We start from the raw sequence: 22,165 nt of genomic DNA on the forward strand, positions 1-22,165 counted from the left end.
TTGCCCCCGCAGGCGCGTCCCTGGCCGGCTGCACCGTCGGGAGCAAGAGGTGCGAGACAGTCGCACGTCGCAGAGAGAGGCACGCAACGCATCGTGGGCGTGTGCCTCAGGGCAATGGTTCGGTGAGGTGCGGAGACCAACAACATGAGCGCGCTTGTCGTGCAGGGAGGGGGGGGGAGGGTAGGTATGCGCGTGCGCGTGCTGCCGTGAGATGCAGTGGAGAGGAAGAGAATGCACGCATGCACAGGACAACATGCACAGGAGGCAAGGCCAGTGAGAGAAAGGGGGTGGGGGTGGGGTCCGTGCTAGGGAGTGCCTACATCAATGCAGCAGCGCAGCGCATGAAAGACACAAGGTGGGGGAGGAGGGAGGGAGGGAGGCAGTGGCCAGTGAGGGGTAGGTGAGTGGCGGTGGTGAACCGTCCAGAGGCACGCGGCACGCCAGGATTCGCTAGGTCCGCCTACTGAAGCGGCACACGATCGCACAGTTTGCGTGCTTTGTAGTAGCGCACCTCGCGCGGCGTCGACGGGATGCGCCAGAGCAGGAAGACGGCGATCAGGCACATCACGTACTCCATCACCATGCAGTACAAGATGACGAAGCGCACCTTGCCCGGCACCATCTCCGGCCCCACCACGGCAAGCCTCAGGCCACGATTCGGGTTTGCGGCTGCTGTCGCTGCCGCGGCCGCGCTGCCGTCGCTCCTCAGCTCCACCGTGCCACTGGTGAGTTGCTTGCGTAGCGTGCCGGTTGCGGTCAAGTACTCGGGAAGCCACCGCACCGTTTGGTGGGACGTGAGGGCTAGCAGAAGCGTGTTCGTGATGACGGCGGCGATGACACAGCCGCGCATGATGCTGCACCACGTCGCGTTCTGCTGCACTCCCAGCCGCGGCACTGGTCGGCGCATGACGTAGCACATTTTGAACAGGTGGGAGCGAACCTCGATGATGTTCGACAGCAGCGCCACGAAGGACGCGAGGGGGTAGGCGGCGGCGAAGAGCAGGATGTACCCGAACTGGATCAGCATTTCGATGAAGTCCATGTAGATGTCGTAGAGGTCCAGCAACTCATCCACCTCGTCCAGCGGCGAGTCGCTGCTGCCACCGTGTGTGCTGAGCTGCAAGGATGCGGGGGCGGACAGCAACGTGTCAGACGGCGTTGACACGGCATCGCCGCCGCTGGCGCGGAAAAGGCGGCGCATCACGCGGCGGCGATGCGTCACGGCAAACGGGATGACGGTGTGGCTCATCATCCGACTCAAAACGCCAACGTAGAATATTGACCGAAGGTTGGCGGACAGCTCCGCGATGTGGCAGCGCCCCAAGGCAATGAAGAATAACTTGCCGTACGAGTTCACAAACTCGAAGGCAGCCTGTTTTAGCGCCCGGGAGCGCATGTACTCGCCGCGGTGGCGGTTGTTCTCCATGTGTGTCAGGTACTTGGCCAGGTCAGTGAAGATGAAGCTCAGCGCGCCGTTGCACACGGCGTACCCGAGCGGCGGGAGCATCGCCGCAATGGGGTGCGCCGTCTTATCCAACGGGCCGCCATCCACCGCGAGGCGCCGCAGAAACGGTATGGCCAGACGACTCGCCGGGTCGGTGACCATCCCGTCGAGGTTGAGCGAGCACACCATAAGCCACAGCGTGCCGCCCATGAAGAGGGCAACAATGTCCCAGGTGAGTGAGTGCGCAGAAGTCACTCGATACCACGCCGGGTAGCACACCTGCGGCTCCCCAGTCACGGGGTCCGTCTCCGGCGTGCTGCCAAAGTCGTGACGCAGCTCGTCCTGTCCCTCTTGGTGAAACAGGTGGTACTTCATGCACAGCACACTGCAGCGCCGCTCCCACATCTTGATGCACAGCACGCTGCCAATGATCATGGTCGTGCTGAAGAGCGGCAGCAGCGCCACGTCTAGGCAGCGCTGCACGGTGTGGCGGAGAGTGAGTGAGGAGGGGGCAGCCGGCACAAGCACCGCCGCGGCGGTGGTGTCGGGCGCCAGACGCAGGGAGGTTAGCATAGACACCAACACTCCTAGAAGACCCGCCCCCAACAGCCACCGCGCGTAGTGGTTCATCCAGGCGTAGTAGAACATGACCTCCTCGCCGAGATAGCTGGCGACGGCGTCCTCGGAAATGGTCAGCCACCCCGTCAGAGAGTGCGCAGACCAGACAGAGCTCCACAGCGCGTCGCGGATGGCGCTGTCGTGAGCGGGGAAGCGTGTGATGGTCTTGAGGTCAGCCGGGACGACCGGGGTGGCGCCGCCGTGCAGGAGGTCGCCGAGAACGCGGTGCAGCAGCCGCTGCCGGTGCGCGTCCGTCCACTCGGCATACTCCCGCGGAAACGGTGGATCGATGAGGAAGGAGCGGAGGTGGTCCTGCTGCCGTGCGTGCGCCTTGAAGAAGTGCTCAGCGAGGTTTCTGTGCACCGAGACGTGAATAGACACCTTGTGTAGGGCAAACGGGACCAACTCTACGCGGAAGCACTGCGGCACCGAGTACCGCGACGGGGCTCCTGCCTCTGCTGGCCGTTTGTGTGCGCGACTTGTGTGAGCCCGGAAGGAGTCCAGCGTCGTTGCATTCTCCGAGAAGGCGCTGCTCATCATGGATATGGGTCCACATCGGCCGGCCATGGGTGCTACCACCCGCTCCGACAAGAGCACTTGCAGGGCAGCGATCAGGTACTTCTTGATGGTCTCCTCGGACGTCAGCTCGATGCAGTATTGACACGACGGACACGGGTTGCCGGAGACGCCGAGGGAGGCTGCGGGGATGATGGGAACGCCGGTGATGTTGGCCTCCGAAACCATGCGACGCAGCCGCGCCACCATTTCCGCCATCTCGGCCCGCCGCAGCGCCACGACCTTGTCCGCCACATCCGCAACCACTTCCAGAGGCTTCGCACGCGCATCCTTTTCCTTCGTCGTGCCGTGTGGCGTGGGCTTCACCACACCTAGTCGCTCATGCAGGTCCTTCACAATGCAATCATAGCTGTGCGACTGCTGCCAGCGCTGCGCTGCCGCGAGTTGCCGGGCTGTGAGGGCGACGTAGCTCGGCTGCCCGAGCTGCTGCTGTACATCGGCTGCCACCGCCGCGAGCTGCTCTTTTGTGGGCCCTCGCGGCATCTCTGACGGCCCTCCGCCGGCATCGGGCAGACATGCCACAGAGGCATTCGGTGCCTCGTCGGGCGGGGGATGCGTGCGACCACTGTTCACATCACCCCGACTGGAAAGGACTGTCGCACTCGCGCTCTGTGGATGGCTCGTCATGTTGGCGCTGCCGCCATTGTTGGGGTTCGGGCTGGAGCTGGAAAGCAGCTGGGCCGCACACACGACCGACGGCCTTGTCGTGACGGAACGAGGTGCATCACTCAGGAATGACTGCATCGCTGCCGGTGCACGCTTGCGCTGCTGCCGCTCAATCTCCAGCTTCTTGTCGGAGGCCGCCATCCACGGCGGCGAGGATGTGAACAAGTTTCGCAGCGGTTTCTCTGAGTCGCGTTGGTGACTGTTGGGAGGGTCCACGGTCCCTGTGGCGCCCACTGCACGACGCCCACTTGCACGTGGGGCAGCCGTGTACGCGTTCATGACACCAGGCGAGTTCGTTGGTGCTGGTGGTGTTGGGCCGACTACCAGGCGCCGTCGGTGAAGCGTTCTTGGCGGTGCTGCCGATGCCACCGCCGCTGCCGTCGCTGCGGGCTTCGACACCAGCGGCTTCGTCTGCACTGTCGTCATGATCGTGATGAAGCGTAGGAGACCGAATTACAGGATGCGGTGGTGGAGGGAGGGGGGGGACTCAAGCGGAAGCTGATGCGCTGCTCCTGATGAGGATGCACCGCTTCGCTACGGCGAACCGAACAGCTGGTTGACTGTGGACGCGTCTGGAATCTATTTTTCTCGCAGCACACACCGTGCTGCCTGGACGTGTGCACTTGGGGCTGATGTCCTGCGGCTCGATGTGTGAGGAGGGGGGGGAGTGGAGTCCGTGTGTGTGGGAGGGAGGTGGGTCGTTGCTCCCGCATAACAGAAGTACCGACGGCCACAAGAGCGGCTGCGCTGTACCAACGAGGCCCGCGCGCGTGTGCACACGCGCTGACAACGACAGCGGAAGATAAAGCAGCGATAGAATGGGATACCAAGACGGAGCGAGGGCGGGGCGGGGCGGGGGATTCGGTGCGCGCTGCCGCGGGGCCAGGGCGTGGTTACATGGGATGCGGAAAAACGATGCACGACAGAGAGAGGAGAGGAGAGGAGAGACGGTGAACGACAGAGCCCGGCAACTCCTGCTGGCGTGTGTGTGCGTGTGTGTGTGCGGCGCGGTTGTGCCGCTTTTACACACGGAGGCCGCATGTTGACAGGAGCAGAGTGCGTCTTTTCCATGCGGGGGCATACATACGTGTATGCCGCCTGTGCTTGTGCGTACTGACGAGAGTGCGGAGCCGCATGTCCTTCCAGCTTCCTGCTTCACCGGGTGGAGAGGGGGGAGGGTGGGCGGGAGGACTTCCTCTGGAGACGCGGGCAGTGAACATAGCGAGAGAGAGAGGAGATCATGTGGTCACTGGGGCCGCTTCTCACAGACTATCACTACGAGAAGCAGCGCTGATTGGTTGGGGGGGGGAGGATCTCGCCTGCGGTGGACCGCCCAAAGAAGAAAGACGGAGACGCGATCGCCCACCGTCATGCCCCGAGAGCGGCGTACAAGGATGGATACAATGAACCCGCAGACGGTGTGCCCCGCAGGGACGGGTGCGCACTCGCTTGCCGGCCTCGGGTGCAGGGCAAACCAAAAGGGCGAGGAGGAGTAGAGGGCGGGCGGGCTCGCCGTGAGGGCGGATGTGGCGGCCATGGCGGTGGTGCAAAGGGATAGGTGAGACGGAGAAAGATTCACGTGCCACACACAAACAGCAGAGATAGATCGAGTGCGCGCTATCGTGACTCCCTTGTACACCGCTGCGTGTGTGTGTGTATCGTCCTGGAGTTGCTGTACGTGTTACGCAACGGTGCCGCAGGCACAAGGAAACGGTGGCTTGCGGCCTGCCTTTAGTCGAGGTCAAAGTCGAACTTGATCTTGGAGGCCAACGCCTGGACCTCTTCGATCTTCGCGGCGACCTCGTCGTTCATCCAGCCCAGCTCGCACAGCAGCGTGTCTGCCTCCTTTACCATCATCTCCCCAAGATTCAGCTGGGGCATCATGAGCAGACCGCCAAAGTCAACGGCGTAGCGGATACGGCGCTCGCCGCTGCTGAGGCGGTTCACGATATAGTGAAGCTGCAGCGACGGACGCAGCCGTTTAAATTCGTGCAGCGGCGCCTCCTCATCCTCTGGCCAGTGCGGGAACAAGTCCGCATGTGACTGACCAGCGATGGACTGCCGGAACGCCTCCTCGTCCTCCGACTTGAGCGCCTCGGTAAACCGACCATGCATGCCTTCCTCGTAATGCACGCGACCAAAGAAGGAATTTTCCCAGTGCTGACGCACCTGCCGGCGCTGCTGCGCTGTGGCGGAGCCCATGCCATAGAGGCGTTCGTCCTGCTCTCGCTGCTGCTGTGAGGATGCGGTGGAGGACGAGGATGTGCTGCCATTGCCACAGCTGCCGCCCGCTGCGTCGCCGTGCGCCTGCTTGCCATCCGCGCCAGCTCCAGCGCCATCACGCGGTGCTGAAGAGCCCTTCTCATAGAAGGAGTGGCGGTGAAACATCTGCTGCTGCTGCCGGAAATGATTGTAGCTGCCTCGTGCGCTGTCTGCCGACGACGGCGACGACGACGCAGGGCCGCTACTGCAGTAGCGCACGGGTGACGATATCGCTCGTGGAGCATGGGTGCCGCGCGAGCTCCGCCGCGAGACTGCTGTTGCCGCCGCAGCCGCGACGACACCTCTAGGAGGCGGTATTGACCCGCGATGAGCTAATGCCAGGCGCATGGTAAGCTCTGACTTGACGACTACGAGAAGGGAAGGCTGATGCAGAGATAAACAATACGTATAGAACCGAGGAGGGGTTTCATGGCGTTGCAGCAGGTGGAGGGGGGTGGGGGACGGCACACAGATGCAGAGAGACCCGCGGCCGCAGAGGGCGCACGCCTCCCGTTGCAGACGAGGCGAATTGAGGCGTGGGCGAGGTCGACCCGCACGTGTCCGGCGCACCACCACCACCGACGCACAGACCGGGATAGGCAGACAGAGAGACGCGCGCAGGATGCAGGTTGGCCACATTCCCGTCTTCGCACTCTTGGGTATCTTTTCACTGCACACACACACACAGACAGATGCATGTACTTGCACATGCCATCAGGGAGAGAGAGAGAATGGGCAACAGGGGAATCAAGAAAACCTGATCACGCACCTTCACACGCTTGCCCCTCCAGTCGACTGGACAGCGGCGGTAGATAAATGTTTTTCCGGCACCCCCCTCCCCTGCACAGACGCACGTGCCCCCACACGGAGCAGCCGGGGCGCTACTCACCACGGGGCATTGGCGTGGGAGGAGGCAGAGGAGCGGCGTCGACTGTGTCGTGGACGGCTGCGTGGCACGTGTGTGTGTGTGTGTGTGTGTCCCTCTTGCTACCGACACCACCGGCACAGAGGCGCTCATTCTTTCCGGCTGCCGGCGCCGTCGCTGTCACCGTCGTCGGAGAAGTCGCCGGTGGCGACATCCTTCTCGTTCTTTCGCGCGCTGACGTCCCTCTGCTGCCGCTGCTGCTGCGCGTGCTTCCCCCAGTACACGGTATCGCTCACCTGCACTACATCACCCGTAACAGTCGCGAACAAGAAAGCTCTGCCGGATCCATCCGAGTCGCAGATCTCGTGATACACGATGCGATGCTTCAGAAGCGCGTTGCCACCCATCAGCCGCACAAGGGCCTGCACCACGCACACGATCTCCGTCTCCGCACGCTGGAAGAACATGTTGAGGTCGTCGCCGGTGTCGGTGTCGTAGTCTTCGCGGATGAAGTGCTGCGAGAGGCGGCCGAGGTAACGGACGATGGAGCGGCCGGCAACGTAGTCGAGCGGGGTAAAGAGCACTACAGGGATGAACATCTGTAGCTGCGATATATCCTTCGGCAGGCGCGCTGCGGGGTTGCAGTAGTTGGCGTCGCGGGCAGCGGCAGTCATGGAGGATGGGCCACCAGCCGTGCCACCAACGGACATGAGCGACCTGCCGTTTTCCTCACCCGCCCTCACCGAGGCATCCGACACAATGGATGAGGATAACCACTGCCGCCGCTGCTGCTGCATTCGGCGATCTCCTGTGCCACGGCCGGTGGCGTGGTCGACGAGGCTCTTGATGGACTGCCCGGTTGCCCGAACAAAGGCGTTCCAGCGCCGCGTCAGCGAGTTTGTGAGCGAGCCACGGCTGTCACGGTACTCGGCGTAGGTTGAGGTGTGACGCACCGGGGCGGCGGTGTCTTCCGACACGGCTGTGGCGACGCCGCTCCACACGCGTGGCGGTGGCACTGTGATGTCCTGCACGTACGGCATGGAGAAGGGTGCGTTACTGGTGGTGAACAGGCGCCGCGCCTCCATGTACGCCGGTCCCGAGTCAACTGTCGCCAGCGCGGAACTCATCGCTAGCATGCCGCACATAGAGTTCACCGCATATGCCGCAAGTGGCTGCGGCATCGACGGCAACGCCGGGTTCTGCGACGTCACCGTCTGCACTGCTGCTGCCGCTGAAGCGGCTGCGGGCCCGCCCAACGAGGTGGTGACGAGGTTGTTGCTCGCGGCATCCACCATTGGAGGGGAAAGAATGGGCGTATTCGGTTTCCACCGAAGGTAAGGCGTGGCCTTGCCAGAGGGGACAGCGTTGGCGGTCATGATGGGAGTCGCACCAGCGGTGCGCTGCCCCGCTGCGGAACCGCCGCCGTGGTTGCTCTGGCTGGCCTGACTCGGATACTGCTGTTGCTGCTGCTGGTATTGCCGCAGTCCCGACAGGGACTCCATCGTGTAATGCATGCACACGCGAAAGGCGCGATCCTCGAGCTGGCGAAGCTGCCGCGCGCCAGCACTGCTGGCCACCATCACACAGCCCTCGAGTCGCAGCTGCAGGTCGGCGCTGTTCGGCACAAACATCATCCCCACTCGCAAGTTCACAACACGCAGCCGCAGCGGCTGCCCGGTGCGCATCGCCATACGACATGCCCGATGTACAAAGGCGCGCTTGGCGTCCGCGCAGTACTCGTTGAGAAGCCGCGTTGTGAGCGCCATGCGACCGGCTGCGGCGGTACCCCCGCCGGCGTTCATGCCGTCTCTTCCACCGGCTGCCGCGGATGCAGGGTCACTGAAGCTTTGGTAAACACCACTGCTGCCCATCACGCTGGCTCCAAGCACACTTCTGTTCCGCGTAGCACCGTAGGCAGTAAGACCGCCGCTCGTGTTGACACTGCCCATCAGCGCGGCCCCCCCGGTGCCGCCGCCGCCGCCGCCGAAGGGCAAGGTCGACGCACGCGAGTAGCGCCGATACAGCACGATGCGTTCCTGCCAGTCGAAGGCGTTCGCGCTGTCCGGCACGTACGGCAGCGTAAGCAGCACCCCATCCTCGAAGTTCGTCGCGTCCACCATGCCCAGCATCATGTCCGCCTCCTCGACATCGTCGATCTTGACCACGTAGTCGCGTGCCTTGGTGCGCACACCGCCGCTGGTTGTGCGCCATTCGTCGGCCGGCGCGTAAACGTCCTCGTCCGTCACACTCGACTCCGTCAGCACCCACGAATGCAAAGACGCGCTTGAGGGGGATGTGCTGAGGGTACGGCTGCTGCTGCTGCTGCTGGACGAGGAGCGGGACGAGCTGTACCGGCGCGATGATGACGTCGCAGCAGAGGGAGAAGGCGATCGTGACTTGGGCAACGTGGCCCCTCGTGACGGAGTGCTTGAGGTGGCGCCAGCTATCCTGGTAGCCCCAGCTGCCGCTGCTCCTGCTGGGACAGCCGAGGCATACATGCTCGCGTGTCGCGTGCGACGGTGTCGACGCCGCTTCTGGGCCGGTGCGGCCGCGGCGTCGCCGCTCTGGCTGCTGTGCAGCGACTGGATTCCAGACATCGGTGACGGAAGCGCGCCTGTCGCTGAGGGGGACCGCGAAGGGCCACGCAACGGCGATGACGAGCCACGGTTGCCCCGCCCACGCTTGCCGCGCGCACGATGGCGCCGACGTCGACGGCGATGCCGCTTGCACCGCTTAGATGAGGAGGAAGACGAGGAGTCGGTGTGTGATGTTGACGACGTCGATAAAGAGCGAGCGGTGAAGGCGGCGCTGAACGCCTTCGTGCCGGCCGAGTCGATGCCACGAACGTCGTCTCTGGACCCACCACCGCGCAGCCCCGCTGGCGCCACCGCCGACGACTGCGCTGCAGCGGCGGGCCTCGACGAACAGCTGCTGGAGGACGAGGAGGACGAAGATGAAGAAGTGCTTCGACTGCTGCTGGCGTGTGCAGTGTTGCGGCGTCGTCGACGTGACGCGATCACGTCGCGAAGCTTCACCACACTTTCTTTGTGCGCGATCTGCGGGTCCACCACGGTCACACGAGGCAGCCGCGGCACGGGCAGGCCTGCCAAGCGACAGGCCGACCCTGTCAGCATGCCGACAATGGCGTCGTGTCCGACCACGATGGAGACCCGGAGCGAGAAGCACGCGTTCAGCTGCTGCAGGCGGAGGTTAAAGAGAAGCTGCTTGTGCAAGGCGAACTCGATGAAGGGAAGTGCCTGCGACACTGCCATGGCGAGCTCGACTCCCTTCACGTTCGCCTTTGGCTTCGACACGGCCACCTGCACGAGCCGCGGTGGCGCCTCGCAGTTCAGCTCGACGGGCAGCGTGCACGCAGCCAGCAGCACGTCCGGAACGGGCTTGTTGTGGCAGATGCTGCAGACGTGGTGCATGAGAAGATCGCCAACTTCGCCGGGGAGGAAGCCCAGGCCGCCCTTCCGACGTGATCCTTCGTAGAGGTGCAGCAGGGCGCAGTTGCGCTTGGACGCGACGCGCCTCTTCTGCCAGGCAAAGAGGTGCTCGGGACCGGCGCGCAGTGATGCGGCGGACATGTCCAGCATCACCGCCGTACCATACAGGGACAGCAGAACGACGTCTTCGTGATACTGGGTCTCCTCTTCATAGCCTAGCACGGTGTTGCAGTGGAACGCGCGGGCGTTGGCACGCAGCTCCTCGCGCAGCTCCATCCACCACGCATCGCGCTCCTGCGAGATGATCTGCCGCGACTTCACGCGCGAGACAATCTTCACGGAGCGGGCGCAGATGTAGCCGCCGATGTGGTGGATAGACCCGGCGGGAAGGTCCTTGACGGTGAGCATCGATATAATGACACGCGCTGGCGGACCACCACCAGCTGCGGCGCCGCTTGCAGCGATAACTGCCTTCGTCATCGGTGGTGGGGTCGCTGCGACGGTCGCCACCGTGGTGTCGGTCGGGCCGCTCCGCATCACCAGGTTCGCATGAGACGGCTGCGGCTGCACGAGTGCGTCGGGGAGAATGGGTATGGTGGCGTCCACAGGGGGCGCCACGAAGCTGCGGCTGAAGGGTGGGGAGGAGGACTGAGCATTTTTGGCGAGGGTGAGGGCAGTCTGCGAGTAGCGGCGCGTTGTAGAGTTAGCACTCTGCGTCCCAGCTAGAGCGGAAGCTGGCGCGACTGCACTGAGCCCCGCCACGTCACCCCCATTGTCGAGCGACGGCGGCGGCACGCCTGAGCCGTCGACTCCGTCGCCTGTCGCCATGGCGCTCACGCACATCTCTGGCGTTGATCGCGGCGACAGGACTGCTGTCGGTGCCACTGCCTCCATGCTCGAGAGCGGCGTACTTGCCCATGAGACGACGGCCACAGCTTGGTCAGACTGTCGCTGCTGTGCCAAGGTGCCGAGCCGAGAGGTGCAGGCGGATGTGGAGGGAGGCAGCAGATGATCATGTGCGGTCATGGGAGCGGAGGAGGCGTTGAGTGTTGACAGGTGTAACGGCGGAGTCGGCACTGTGCTGCCCATTGCGATGGGGTCCGTTGACTGCGTCGGCCCCGATGGGGTGGGCGGCGTGGAAGTGCTGCCGGTGTTCCCGCTCACTCCTCCGTTGCTCAGGATTGGCGACAAGGCGTACGACGGCAGCGCTGGACTGTGTGACCGAGGTGGCGCCGCTGCCATCGACGCACCGGGGAACTCTTCCTGATACGCTGCCATCATGCTCGACTGGATGTAGCGCGACTTGCCGCGCAGCAGCGCCTCCATCTCGCGCTGGTCAACGTACTTCACATGCGACACCACGCACGGCGTGCCGTACGCCCGAACGATAATACCGTTTGGCTCCATGTCAAACTCCTCCACGTAACCAAGCACTGCGTTGCACTGTAGCTCGACCACCTTGCGCGCGAGTTGCCGTCGCACCTTGCCGCTGAGCTTGAAGAGCTGAATGACCCGGGCATCGTTGATGCTGCGGCTGCTGCGTAGGTTTGTGAAACGCACGTGCTCGGGGTCGGCCTTGACGATGAGCTCCTCCATCATGCTGTGCGTCGACTCCACGCGAAACACCGCCGGGTCGAGCCGCCAGACGCTAAACACGAATATACCCTCCTCCTCGGCGGCCAGCGTCGGGTGGTCTACGCGGGCCGCCCGCAGCGGGTCCAAGTCCTGCTCCACCAGGAAAGGAAACAGCGCCGGCGAAGGAAGAGGCAGCGACATAGCGGGGGTTTCCACTGCCGCAGCGGTTGCCATGGCCACCGCCGCCTCCGATGTTGTGGCGCCGGATGGGCTGGTAAACAAGACCGACTGGTCGTAGCGCGCGAAGTTCGCGCTGCTGTTCATGGTGGCAGCGCTGAGGTTGTTGTTCGCCAGGTTGAAGCTCGCGCCGGAGAGGGACGGGATGTCTGCGCAAACTTCCAATGTGCCGCCGCCGCCGGTGTGCAACAGAGCTTTGGACGAGCGCCGCGCGCTTGTCAGCTTCCGTGAAGTCGATCGGTGCTTGCGGTGGTGATGGTGGTCGTGTCCAGCGCCAGCTGTCGAAAGGTCAACGCTCAGGTTTTTCTTGCTCATGTTGACGGCGCTGGCAGCGGTCCTGCACGGCTCATTGACGGGGCCTTGTGGGCTGTGGTGCCCAGAGCTTGCCATGTGGCTGCCGCTGCTGCCTGTGGGTGCGACACCGCTGCTCTGCGTCGTCGCTGCGTTAAAACCCGACGCCGAGGTCGCCGTGGAGAAGCTGACGCCGGCTTCGTTTATGCGGGAGTTGCTGTTCGCGTGTTTGGCGTGACCACCGTTGCCGCCCAGTACGGCGGCCGCCAGCGACGACGAACGCTCCGCGACGCGGGGGTCAAGCCGGCGCACGTACCGCTCCGGCAGCGCCGGCGCCAGTGGGTTCTCGGCTGCGTGAAACTTGATGCGGATGGTAAGACGGATGTCGCCGTGGAGCCCGGCGCCAGAGTCTAGCAGCGGGAACCACCCTGACACCACCGGGTTGGCGCGGTAGATGATGCTGTTGCAGTCCAGCAGTACCATGCCGACAATGTCGTCGCGACTGATGATGTCGTGGTCGTACACGCGGATCTCCAGCGGGTCCTCCTGCAGCACAAGCAGGTCGGCTGTGTCGAAGCGCACGTCGTGCTCCCAGACGGGGTTTCGGGTGAGATGGACAATGTCGGTAGTGTGCTCCATGTCGTCGAGCTTCACGACGACGTACGGGTCGGCCAGCCCGGTCGTCCGGTTCATGATCGGGAGGTCACGCGCTTCATGGACGGTCACCTTTAACGTGGCCATAACGTACTAGCACGGGAAGAAAAACCTAAGTGGTGCAAGAGCGAGTGAAAGTGTGGCGGGGGTCGAGCGGCAAGCCTGCGCACGCGGGCCCTGGCCACCCCCCTTCCCTCCTGACTGTCTCTCGGCGCGCTGGAGGGATGCACGTGTATCACGTGGAATGAATGGCCTGCTGCGTCTGCTCTATTAATACTCTCGCACCGCAGGTTGTGACACTGCTGTTGTTGCTGCTGTTGCTGTTCTCGAGCGCGTGCGAGGTGCATCCGGCGATCCCGGAAAGCAAAACATGATGCGCATCGACACACACACACACACACGGAGAGAGAGACCACCGCCGGTGGTGACCACCCAACAGGACGAGGTGAGAGGGGAGGGGGACGGGAGAGGAAATGGGGACTGTGCTCAGCTGTGTGTAGACGGATGCGCGCGGCACCCTCACCTCCTGCGTGCAAAGATATACACGTACACACACACACACACAGACAGACAGACAGAGAGGTGTCAACGCGTATTCCCGCACATGGGAAGCACATGAGGGGGTACGCGCGCCCACATCAGTGCCGCACAAGCATGTTCGCGTCTTGACACGCCCGCCACGCCGAGCAATGGTCGGGCTTGTCTCACGGTGGTCCGTTCATTGCTTTGTCTTCTCTTTTCAAACGGCAACGGACACGCGGCGCGGCACGCGGACTGCCGGTGAGTAATACACACATACACACACACGCAAGCACGCACATGGATACGTCAGAGATACACGGACATACATGCACATAGGCGTTGCGCATGCGTTGGGTCAAGGACGAGGAGTCCCCTATAACGCCTGCATCAGTGCACATGCACCTTGCGCCTCTGTGTGTCTGTGCTTGGGTGGTGGTGGAGGGTCTCTCTCCCTCTACACGGCTCGCGTGGGGCTGGCTGGTGTGTCGAGCTGCATCAACCGTCTCCAGAGCGAGAGTAGCTGCGCGGAAAAGCACACGTTCGGCCGTACTTGATGACGCGCCTGGACGAGCGCGTTCAGGAGGCCGTGAAATATGTCGAGGGCCGCCTCTGCTGCCGAGGCAGCCGCACGCAGCTGTGGCGCGAACATGTCCATGTAAAAGAGCATCACCACGCTTGGGCTGCGTGACACACCGAGCTGGCAGTGCACGACGCAAGCGGGAGCTGCCAAAGTCTGTGAAGCGTCGTAACCCACGGTGGCTGGGTAGGCTGGCCCTGGCAGACGCGCTGCTGCTGTCTGTGACTTATGGAGGTGACGTTCAACGAGCTGGCGCAACTCCGTCACATGCATGCGTGTGATAGCCCGTAGGGCGGGGGTGCACGCAGAAGCGCCCGGGGACGCACTCGAGGTGGACGCTGCCGTCGACGCAGCACACCAGGTGTGGAGCTTGGAAAGGACCTGTGTTACAGGGCCGAGAGGCCCGCCTGCCGCGTCACCGCAGCCGGTCGCCGCCTGGAGCAGCGGTGTGGTGAGACGGCGTACGCGCTCCAGCCGGGTAGCATGCGTGTCCTCGATGCAAACAACCACACCATAGATGGGGACGTCTACGGTCCACCCGTGGAGTGGCGAGGCACAACCATCAAGCCGAGCGGCGTCACCGTTGGCGCTATCAGAAGGTAAGCCTGTGCTGACCAGCTCTCCGGGCTTTTTCACTTCCGTGGCGGGCTTCTCCAGAAGCCGCTGCAGCGACTCTACTATCTCAGCGATTTGACGCAGGCACGCCTCCTCGTGGTGGCGCACGCGCGCGTCGAATACTTCCAAGGCACGCGCAACGCACGAGCCAGTGACCGCTTCGGCGTCCACAGCCTCACTGCTATCGGTGCCTGCCGCTCCGCCGTGGCACCCGTTCCTCGATGCGACAGACGCGCGTTGCTCAGCGTCCAGCGCTAACTCACTCATTATCGCTGGGGAAAATATGACCACCGGATGGGAACGCAAGACGATACGGCAATGAGCGCCTGTCCTGGCGGTGAAGGGTGTGTGACCCGCCTCGGGCGCATGTTCCTCACTGAGCCCGACGTTGTCGCCGACTCGGTCATCTGCGTCGTCCACGCACTGAACATCATACACAACATCTTGCGCGTGCTCACTTGGAGCGGAGGTGGCGGCCCACCACGGCAGTGGCGCTGCTTGCGGGGAGGCATTGTCGCCTGGGGCGGCGGTGCATGGTGCCTTGGTTGCCTGCTTCATCACCGTGTGCCCGAGGAGAGACAGCACCAGGCGCACAAAGACCGTATCGCCTGCCTCTGCCGCTGCTGCTGAACGGGGCTGGACCGTGACGTCTTCCATCGATGGCATCGCAGACGCTCTCGGCGGCAGGGCTGACTGCTGGAGACTTTGCAGGAGAAGCTGTCGCCTGCGGGCCAGCCTCGAGACACAGAGCAGGCTCGTGAGAAAAACATGACCCATAATAGGCATGCAGCTCTGCACGTTATGGCCGTCTTGTGGTGCGCCGCCGCCGCCGGTGCTGGGCGACTTACTCGCAGCGGAGAGGCCGTTGAGGAAGTCGAGGACAGCCGGCGTCGTGTCGCACAGCGTGTCGCGGCAAAGCATGACTACTGCAGCCCTCTGTTCCTTCGCAAGGAGAGGTGCCGTGCACATGTGAGTGTGTATGCTTATGCGTGTGTGTGGTGGGTGGGTGGGTTGGAGATCGAGTTGGAGGCGCTGCTGTGAACAGCGCATTCATTCCCGGGCGACACGCTGTGGCAGGTGGATGTCTGTAGGGGGCGAGATGATGGAACGCACCGAGAATGGTGGTGGGGGCCGAGGAGGGGTGGGGTGGGTGGGCAACACTGACAGCAGCTTAGCGCTCTCACTGACACTTGAGGTATCCCTGATGCACCCGGGTAATCATCCTTACGCACAATCCCTGATGGCAGGGAGGACACACCTTTCCGTGCGTCGTATCTCAGGGCCCAGTACCCACCCACACACCCACACACACACACCCAGCCTTGCCAAATGCCGAGCCACTTCGGGTGGTGTGACGGGGTCAAGCACCTACGATGTGGGGAGGTTAGAGCGATGTATCCGCTACTGATGGCAGCGGTGAGGCTCCTTGGATGGGGTGGCGCCGTCGCGACCGGGGAATCGACACCTTGGAAGAGGAACAGGAAAGCAACCACGCGTAGCGGCAGACACAAGTTGCGCAGAACGAAAATACGGTGAGGGCCGGCGATGCCTCTCTGGTCCGATTTCGTTGGGCGATGGGGCAATATCGTTGGGCGATGCACGTATTTCGATTCGCGTTAGCGTGTGTGACATCACGGAGGGAGGGAGGGAGGAGGCGGAGGAGATTGCGGGCTAAGAGAGGAAAAACACAAATGAACAACACACACACACACACACGTGACGGCGACGTCGCAGAGGGGGGAGGAGGGAGGGCTACATCGAGAGAGACACGCACGCATTCGTGTATGTGCCACTGCGTGGCACATGTTCGTGCTCACACACACAACACACACACACACACACACACAGACAGACATGCACACAGACACACGCCCACGCATGCCACGCCATGTACGGGAGAACCACATACTTACCTACACCCCCGATTCAGGCGCAGACGCTCGACGTCCACCGAACAAGCCCAAATTAAAGGGAGGGAGAGGGGGAGAGATTGTATAAAAGAGCAGCATGTTACGTATATATATATATACCCCCCCTCCGCCCTCCCCCTCCGGGTTCTCCGCCCATGCAGGCGACCCCCCTGCCGCCAACAACAACGCCCAAAAAATACACGCCCGAACCCACACGCACGTACAGGATGGCAGACGCGATTCTTCACAACACGCGTACACGTACGTACGTACATATATATGTAGGTTTATGGCCATATAGAGCGCCGGCTCGACAACGCGGATAGGTGAGACCGAGAGCTGTGGCGCGGCGGGTGGTGGCGGCGGTGACTCGGCAGTAGAGCGAGGGAGAGAGCAAGAGTTCAGAGCGAAGGTGGGATGTGGGGTAGTGCGTACGTGTATCAAGTGCCACCGCCCACCCGCCCCTAATCTTCTTTCTCGTTTCTCTTCGACTCAGGAATTTTAGCTTCTTCACTGCCCATCGGAAGACACCTCCCCGATACACACACACACACACACACACACAAACCTATCTACATGCGTGCGTGTGCGGCAAGACGCGGCCTGAACAAGGACTTTGCTCCTCTCGCTACCACCTGTGTGTGTGTGTGTGCTGCTTTATGGGCCCGATGATCCCCCTCCTCCCTACTTAGGTATCTGCCGCCGTTTTCTTCACCTCCAGCTCCTCTTCCTCGTGCTTGGCCACGAGGGAGTTCCACAGCTCCTTCACCTCCGGATGACGCTCGAGGAAGAGGTTCCACAAGAACGCCCGCCCGCTCACCGGCTCCGATATGTCCTCGGGTCGCACCGAGGGCACGCGCTTGGCCGTGTCTTCGGGATCGATCACTGGGTCGTACCCATCCTTTGTGAAGAACGGGTTTTGCAGCGCTGCCTGGATCGTGATGCGCTCCCGCGGGTCCCAGCGCAGGCAGTCGATGATGAGACTCACCTCATCCTCGTCCTCGTCGCCGTAAGGGCTCCGCAGGAGCTCCGCGAGCGTCGGCGTGATGGTGCTTGACGGTGGCGCTGTCTTCACCAGTTTCTTGACAGAGCTCATGAACAGCTCCCTTGTCTCCTTGTCGCGGTACTCGGCGATAGACGCGATGGCGCTCGCTGACGGCTCGCCCAGCACGCGGAAAATGCTCAGCAGCTGGGACTTCCCGCCCATTGAGGTGGTGTAAAAGAGTGGGCGGCCAATCAGCATTTCGGCTGCAATGCACCCGATGGACCAGACATCGACGCCGTGGAAGCTGTCGTGGTCGATGAAGCCCATCGGGCTATTGATGGCGACTGTCAGCGTCTCCGGCGCAGCGTACCACTGGGTGCAGTTGTCCAGCACTGTCTGCACGTAGTCGGTTGTCGCGTTGAGCCCGACATCGCGGCCCTGGCCGAAGTCCGTGATACGGGTGCCGTAGCTGCGGTCGAGCATGATGTTCTCCGGCTTCAGATCGCGGTGAATTACCGGGCACATATGAAGGTAGCCGACACCGCGGAATATTTGGTACAGAATAAACTTGCGGTAGTCGCGGGTGAGGGAGTGGAGGGAGACCGTCGTCAGTGGGCAACACACAGGGGCGCCATCAGCGTCGTCGCCTCCACCACCACCCTTCCCCTCGACACCGCCATCGGTGGAAGTCTTGGCCACGGGGGCGCCGTGATCGTTCATTGGCGCTGCTGCTGCTGCTGCTGCCTGGTCCTCATCTTGCGCCCCTGCCTTTGCGTTCAGGCGCGACGCCGGCACAGGGGACGGGGTGCTACTGACATCTGCGTTCACCTTGCCGCCGCTGGCCATCAACAGCTTCATACGTCGCAGCCACATCTCGTACCCCGGCGCCAGCTCCGCCGCCGTCACGATGGTGGAGTCGAGCACCTCGCGCAACGTGTAGTCCATCTTTTTCATAACCACGTAGACGCCGTCGAAGGTGTGCTGCAGCTGCAGGATGGCGTCATACGTCATCATCTCCACCCCACCGAGGGGAATGAAAAAGTCCGTCGCCGACATGACGTTGTCGTGCTGGAACGCCATCATGAGCTGAATCTCCCGCGTGGCGCACAGCCACATGCGCGGCTGGTTGTTTTCGAAAAGCTGACGCAGTTTCTTCACAGCGACGAGGGTGTTCGTGTCGTAAATCTCCTCCCGCTCCTCCGGCCTGAGCGAGGCGTCCTCGTACTCCTCTGGCGGCTTTGCCTGGAACCTCTCTACAAGATCGTTATCACGGGCTGAGCAGACATAGCCGTAGCTGCCCTGACCGATTGGCCCGACCGCCTCGTAGCGGGAGAGCAGCTCGAACAGTTCCATCGTCTCCTCGCCGTTCTGATGGAATATCATCATGCACCGCTTCGAGGCGAGCGGGTGCCGCAGGATAGTGGACATGGGCAGTGGCTGCGCCATGAGGTCGACTAAAGGTTTATGTGCGTGTGCTAGATGTACTGTGCTGACGCGACACGAGCCGCCCTCTACATGCAATACGGTTGCTTCGCCACTTGCCTTCACAGGGCACCGGTATAGTGAGAGGGGGAGGGGGAGAGGGGAGAAGAGGGGAAGGCGGTCGAGGGTAGCTGAGAGAACAGGATGCGCCTCAGCAGACGCGCAGGCGGAGGCGCGACTGAAAGTGTGTGCAAGTAGCCCAGCAGAGATGAGCGGAAAGGATTGCTTTAGCGGTCCAACGCGCCCGTATTCCACCCGCGAACACGCCAGCAAAAAAACGCACACGCATGCACAACCACACCGCCACAGATCACCCGCCTCGGCGGCACTGCCGCTCACGCCTGGTCGTCATGGGACGAGCCGTCCTGCCGCCGAATCGGGTCATGCGCCGCCGAGTGCCGCACGGGCCTGGCTGAACCGCATGTCTTGATCAAGGCGAGTCACCTTCAGGGCAGTGCGCTCGAGGTGGCGGTGGCGGTAGGCGCCTGCCGTGAGTGTAACAGCGGGGTGGTCTCCGATGCCCTTCGTTTATATCTTTGTCTTATCCCAGTCGTCGGCTCTTAGAGAACTGGAGGATGCGGGAGAGGGAGGGAGGGAGGGTGCGCGCGGTGCCGCCAGCGTGTCGCCCGTGCACACACAGACGGGACGGGACGGGGCGCCGCAGCCCTGAGCACGCGAGCTGTCAGGTAAAAAGTGTGCACAGCCGAAAAACGGCAGCCGTGGATGCGATGGCACCGTGGCACGACGCCGCTCCAGCGGCGGTGGTGCTGTCATTACTTGGTTCGTCCTTCTCCGTTGTGCTGTCTTTCCCAAAGACTGATGGAGGCCAAGCGTCCGCGAGGCCTTGGCAGGCGTAGCAGACAAAGTGGCCGACGACGGTGGATGATGATGGGCCGCTCGTGCGCGGCGTCATTGCGCTTGTGGTGCTTAGCGCCACCATCTCCAACTGCCGCGCCGCCGGGTGCGCGTTCTGGCCACGGTAGCATGAGCCGATGGAGGCAGTGCAGCCGCACACGCAGCACATAGCGACGGCGCTATCGATGTCCGCTTCTGTCGAACTTACGTCACGCAGGTCTCGGTGCACGTGCAGCGGCGCTGCCAGGCGCAGATCATCGCGGTTCTGCTGCGCCGTTCGAGCTGGTAGCGCCTTCCTGGTAGTCTTTCCGGCCGACTGCGCACTTCCCGCCTCTGCTGAGCCTTCGCCATGGACATGCGTTTGAGAGGCAGGGGCATTATCGGTCCCACGCACGAGCTCCTGCAGTGCAGCGGGATGCACCTCCAGCCGCTGCACTGTGTTGAGCACGTTGAAGATCATGGTGCGGTACGATGTCATCATGGTCAGCACAAACTGCTCCAGCGTGCGGTGGATAGAGCGAGTGGCGGTGCCAGTGCACAGCGCAGGCGTGTAGCTGCAGGCAATACCGCAGAGACGCGTGTACATGATTGTTTCTTTGGGCAGCATCGTGCGCAGCGGCCGAAGGCAAACGACCTCGTGCGTAAAGCCGCGAAACCCGGCGCCGTGCACGACGCCTTCGCCACCGGCACCCGTGACGAGTGCCTCGAGTGCCGCCGTGGCGCACCGCGCAGCGTTGCTGCCGAGAAGCAGGTGGGACTTTGTTTTCGAATTCGCGCCTTCTAACGACACATGATCATCGAAGAGCTCCTCTTCGGAACGGTGCGCCTCGTCCTCGCAAATCCCTTCCTCGTGTGCCACCCCGCCAACGACACCAGCCGCCGCTGCTGCGGCTACTTTGCGCTGGCGGTGCTCTTGACACACACGCTGGGCTGCACGGCAGAGCGTGTGCTGCCGCACACGCGCATAGAGAGCTTCGCGGTCGCTCAGCGACAGCCGGCTGGCGTGCAGGGCGTAGCGCAGCTCGCTCAGATAGGGCCCCGAAAGAACATCGCTGTAGCGAAACAGGCGCATCTCCGAGTCGTCGAACAAGCACGCGGTTGCTGCGGACGCCTCACCACTCGCTTCCGCGTCATGCTGCTGCAGTGGCTGTGGCGACGGTGCTGCAGTCGAACCACTACCACCATCACCACCACCGTGAGACGGCTCCGGTGTGGCGACGTTGGCACCACCCGCACGGGCAGCGCCCGTCCTCACTGCCGCTGTGAGGTCCTTCTGCTTCTTCTTCGACTTCTTGTGCCCGCACGGGACTTCGCCGTGGTAGACCCACCGCGGTGGCTGCTGCTGCACGTACTTGCGCAGCGTGGCGAACTGCTCCTCCATTGTCGACCGCACCTGGTTGATCGCCTCGTGCCGGGCACTCATCGCGTGCAGCGACGACGGCGAAGGAGAGGATGAGGATAGCGGCGGCGGAAGGACGAGTTCGTCTTCACACAAGTGGAACGGTAGCAGTATCAGACTGGACGCCAACGGTGTGCTCCTGGCGGGCGGTGAGGACGCGGATGTACTGCGCGACTTCCCGCCCTGAGCGGGCGCCTGCCGCTGCGGCACCAGCTGTTGTCGGCGAATTCGGTCTTGTGTCTTGTACCGCAGTTGACCGAGCTCGCGCAGCAGCATCATGGAGTTGGGGCCGCCTGAGACGGCCACCGCGAGCGGTGTGTCACTCGGCACGAGGCACTGCTGAAAGGCGTTCTCGCGCACCGCACCAGCACAGTAGGCGAGGAAGCAGTCCGGGCAGTACAACTTCGCCGGCCCATCGCGGCTGACAACCGTGCCAATGGCCTGCTTGCACTTGAAGCACTGGGTCATTGTGTGGCGCGCACGTGTGTTGGCGATCCTTGTGGAGAGGGCAGGCAGCGGTAGCAAGGTGTTTAGCGCGTTGCGCGTGCTCGCGTGTGTAGGGATTTCAGGGGGAGTGATTGGGGCAGCGGAGGCGCATGTGAAAGGAAAAGAGAGGGGGAGCGAGAGGTCACATAATCATGGAGGCGCGAGCACGCAGCCGCCGCTCCCGCTTCCTGCCTGGTGTTGTCGGTAGAAGCTGGAAAAAGGGTGTGTGGAGGCGCCCGTGCGCGCCATCAGGAGGGGCGCGCTCACGGCTTCCCTCTCTGTGCGACTTGCACGCGGTTAGGCGCACGCTTCGAACTTGCGAAGAGGCGACAGGCAAACCGCCCCCGCGGGATCATCCGTCGGGCATGGCGATGTGACGTGCTTGGCGGCGACGAGGCAGAACAACAGCTAGTGGGCAACGGCAACAACCAAGGAGCACAATACACCAGCAGCAGAGGGAAGCGAGGACGGGGAGTGGCACCACCACCACCGTCCCACCACCACCACCGTTCCCTGCATGGAAGGACAGCCTCCGCAGAAGGCGAAAGCGAAGCCGTCACGTCCACAACAAGGCATCGGACGCAGAGCCGAATCCTTTGCCTTCTAGAGACACGCACACGCACAGGCACACGCACACGGACACGCACACGGAGAGGGGGAGGGGTGGATGATGGGCAAAGTCTAAGACGCAAGGAGG

The 22,165-nt window shown here is 63.0% G+C and overlaps 6 protein-coding genes across 6 annotated transcripts; all 6 read right to left on the reverse strand.

The window, feature by feature from the left end:
• Positions 1–460: 460 nt before the first annotated feature.
• LMXM_13_0740 (hypothetical protein, unknown function) lies at positions 461–3,445 on the reverse strand (the record flags this gene model as incomplete). The annotated part of the gene is made up of 1 exon (XM_003873226.1): positions 461–3,445. The coding sequence occupies one exon, from the start codon at positions 3,443–3,445 to the stop codon at positions 461–463; it is 2,985 nt and encodes a 994-aa protein (XP_003873275.1).
• A 1,590-nt stretch (positions 3,446–5,035) lies between these two features.
• Positions 5,036–5,692, reverse strand: LMXM_13_0750 (conserved hypothetical protein; the record flags this gene model as incomplete). Its single annotated transcript, XM_003873227.1, has 1 exon — positions 5,036–5,692. The coding sequence occupies one exon, from the start codon at positions 5,690–5,692 to the stop codon at positions 5,036–5,038; it is 657 nt and encodes a 218-aa protein (XP_003873276.1).
• Positions 5,693–6,580: 888 nt separating this feature from the next.
• Positions 6,581–12,724, reverse strand: LMXM_13_0760 (conserved hypothetical protein; the record flags this gene model as incomplete). The annotated part of the gene is made up of 1 exon (XM_003873228.1): positions 6,581–12,724. One exon carries the CDS (start codon positions 12,722–12,724, stop codon positions 6,581–6,583), a length of 6,144 nt encoding a protein of 2,047 aa, XP_003873277.1.
• Positions 12,725–13,613: 889 nt separating this feature from the next.
• Positions 13,614–15,272, reverse strand: LMXM_13_0770 (conserved hypothetical protein; the record flags this gene model as incomplete). Its single annotated transcript, XM_003873229.1, has 1 exon — positions 13,614–15,272. One exon carries the CDS (start codon positions 15,270–15,272, stop codon positions 13,614–13,616), a length of 1,659 nt encoding a protein of 552 aa, XP_003873278.1.
• A 1,677-nt stretch (positions 15,273–16,949) lies between these two features.
• LMXM_13_0780 (putative protein kinase) lies at positions 16,950–18,692 on the reverse strand (the record flags this gene model as incomplete). Its single annotated transcript, XM_003873230.1, has 1 exon — positions 16,950–18,692. One exon carries the CDS (start codon positions 18,690–18,692, stop codon positions 16,950–16,952), a length of 1,743 nt encoding a protein of 580 aa, XP_003873279.1.
• Positions 18,693–19,410: 718 nt separating this feature from the next.
• LMXM_13_0790 (conserved hypothetical protein) lies at positions 19,411–21,450 on the reverse strand (the record flags this gene model as incomplete). The annotated part of the gene is made up of 1 exon (XM_003873231.1): positions 19,411–21,450. One exon carries the CDS (start codon positions 21,448–21,450, stop codon positions 19,411–19,413), a length of 2,040 nt encoding a protein of 679 aa, XP_003873280.1.
• Positions 21,451–22,165: the final 715 nt, after the last annotated feature.

This window comes from Leishmania mexicana, chromosome 13 (assembly GCF_000234665.1).
Source record: "Leishmania mexicana MHOM/GT/2001/U1103 complete genome, chromosome 13".
NCBI lineage: Eukaryota > Euglenozoa > Kinetoplastea > Trypanosomatida > Trypanosomatidae > Leishmania > Leishmania mexicana.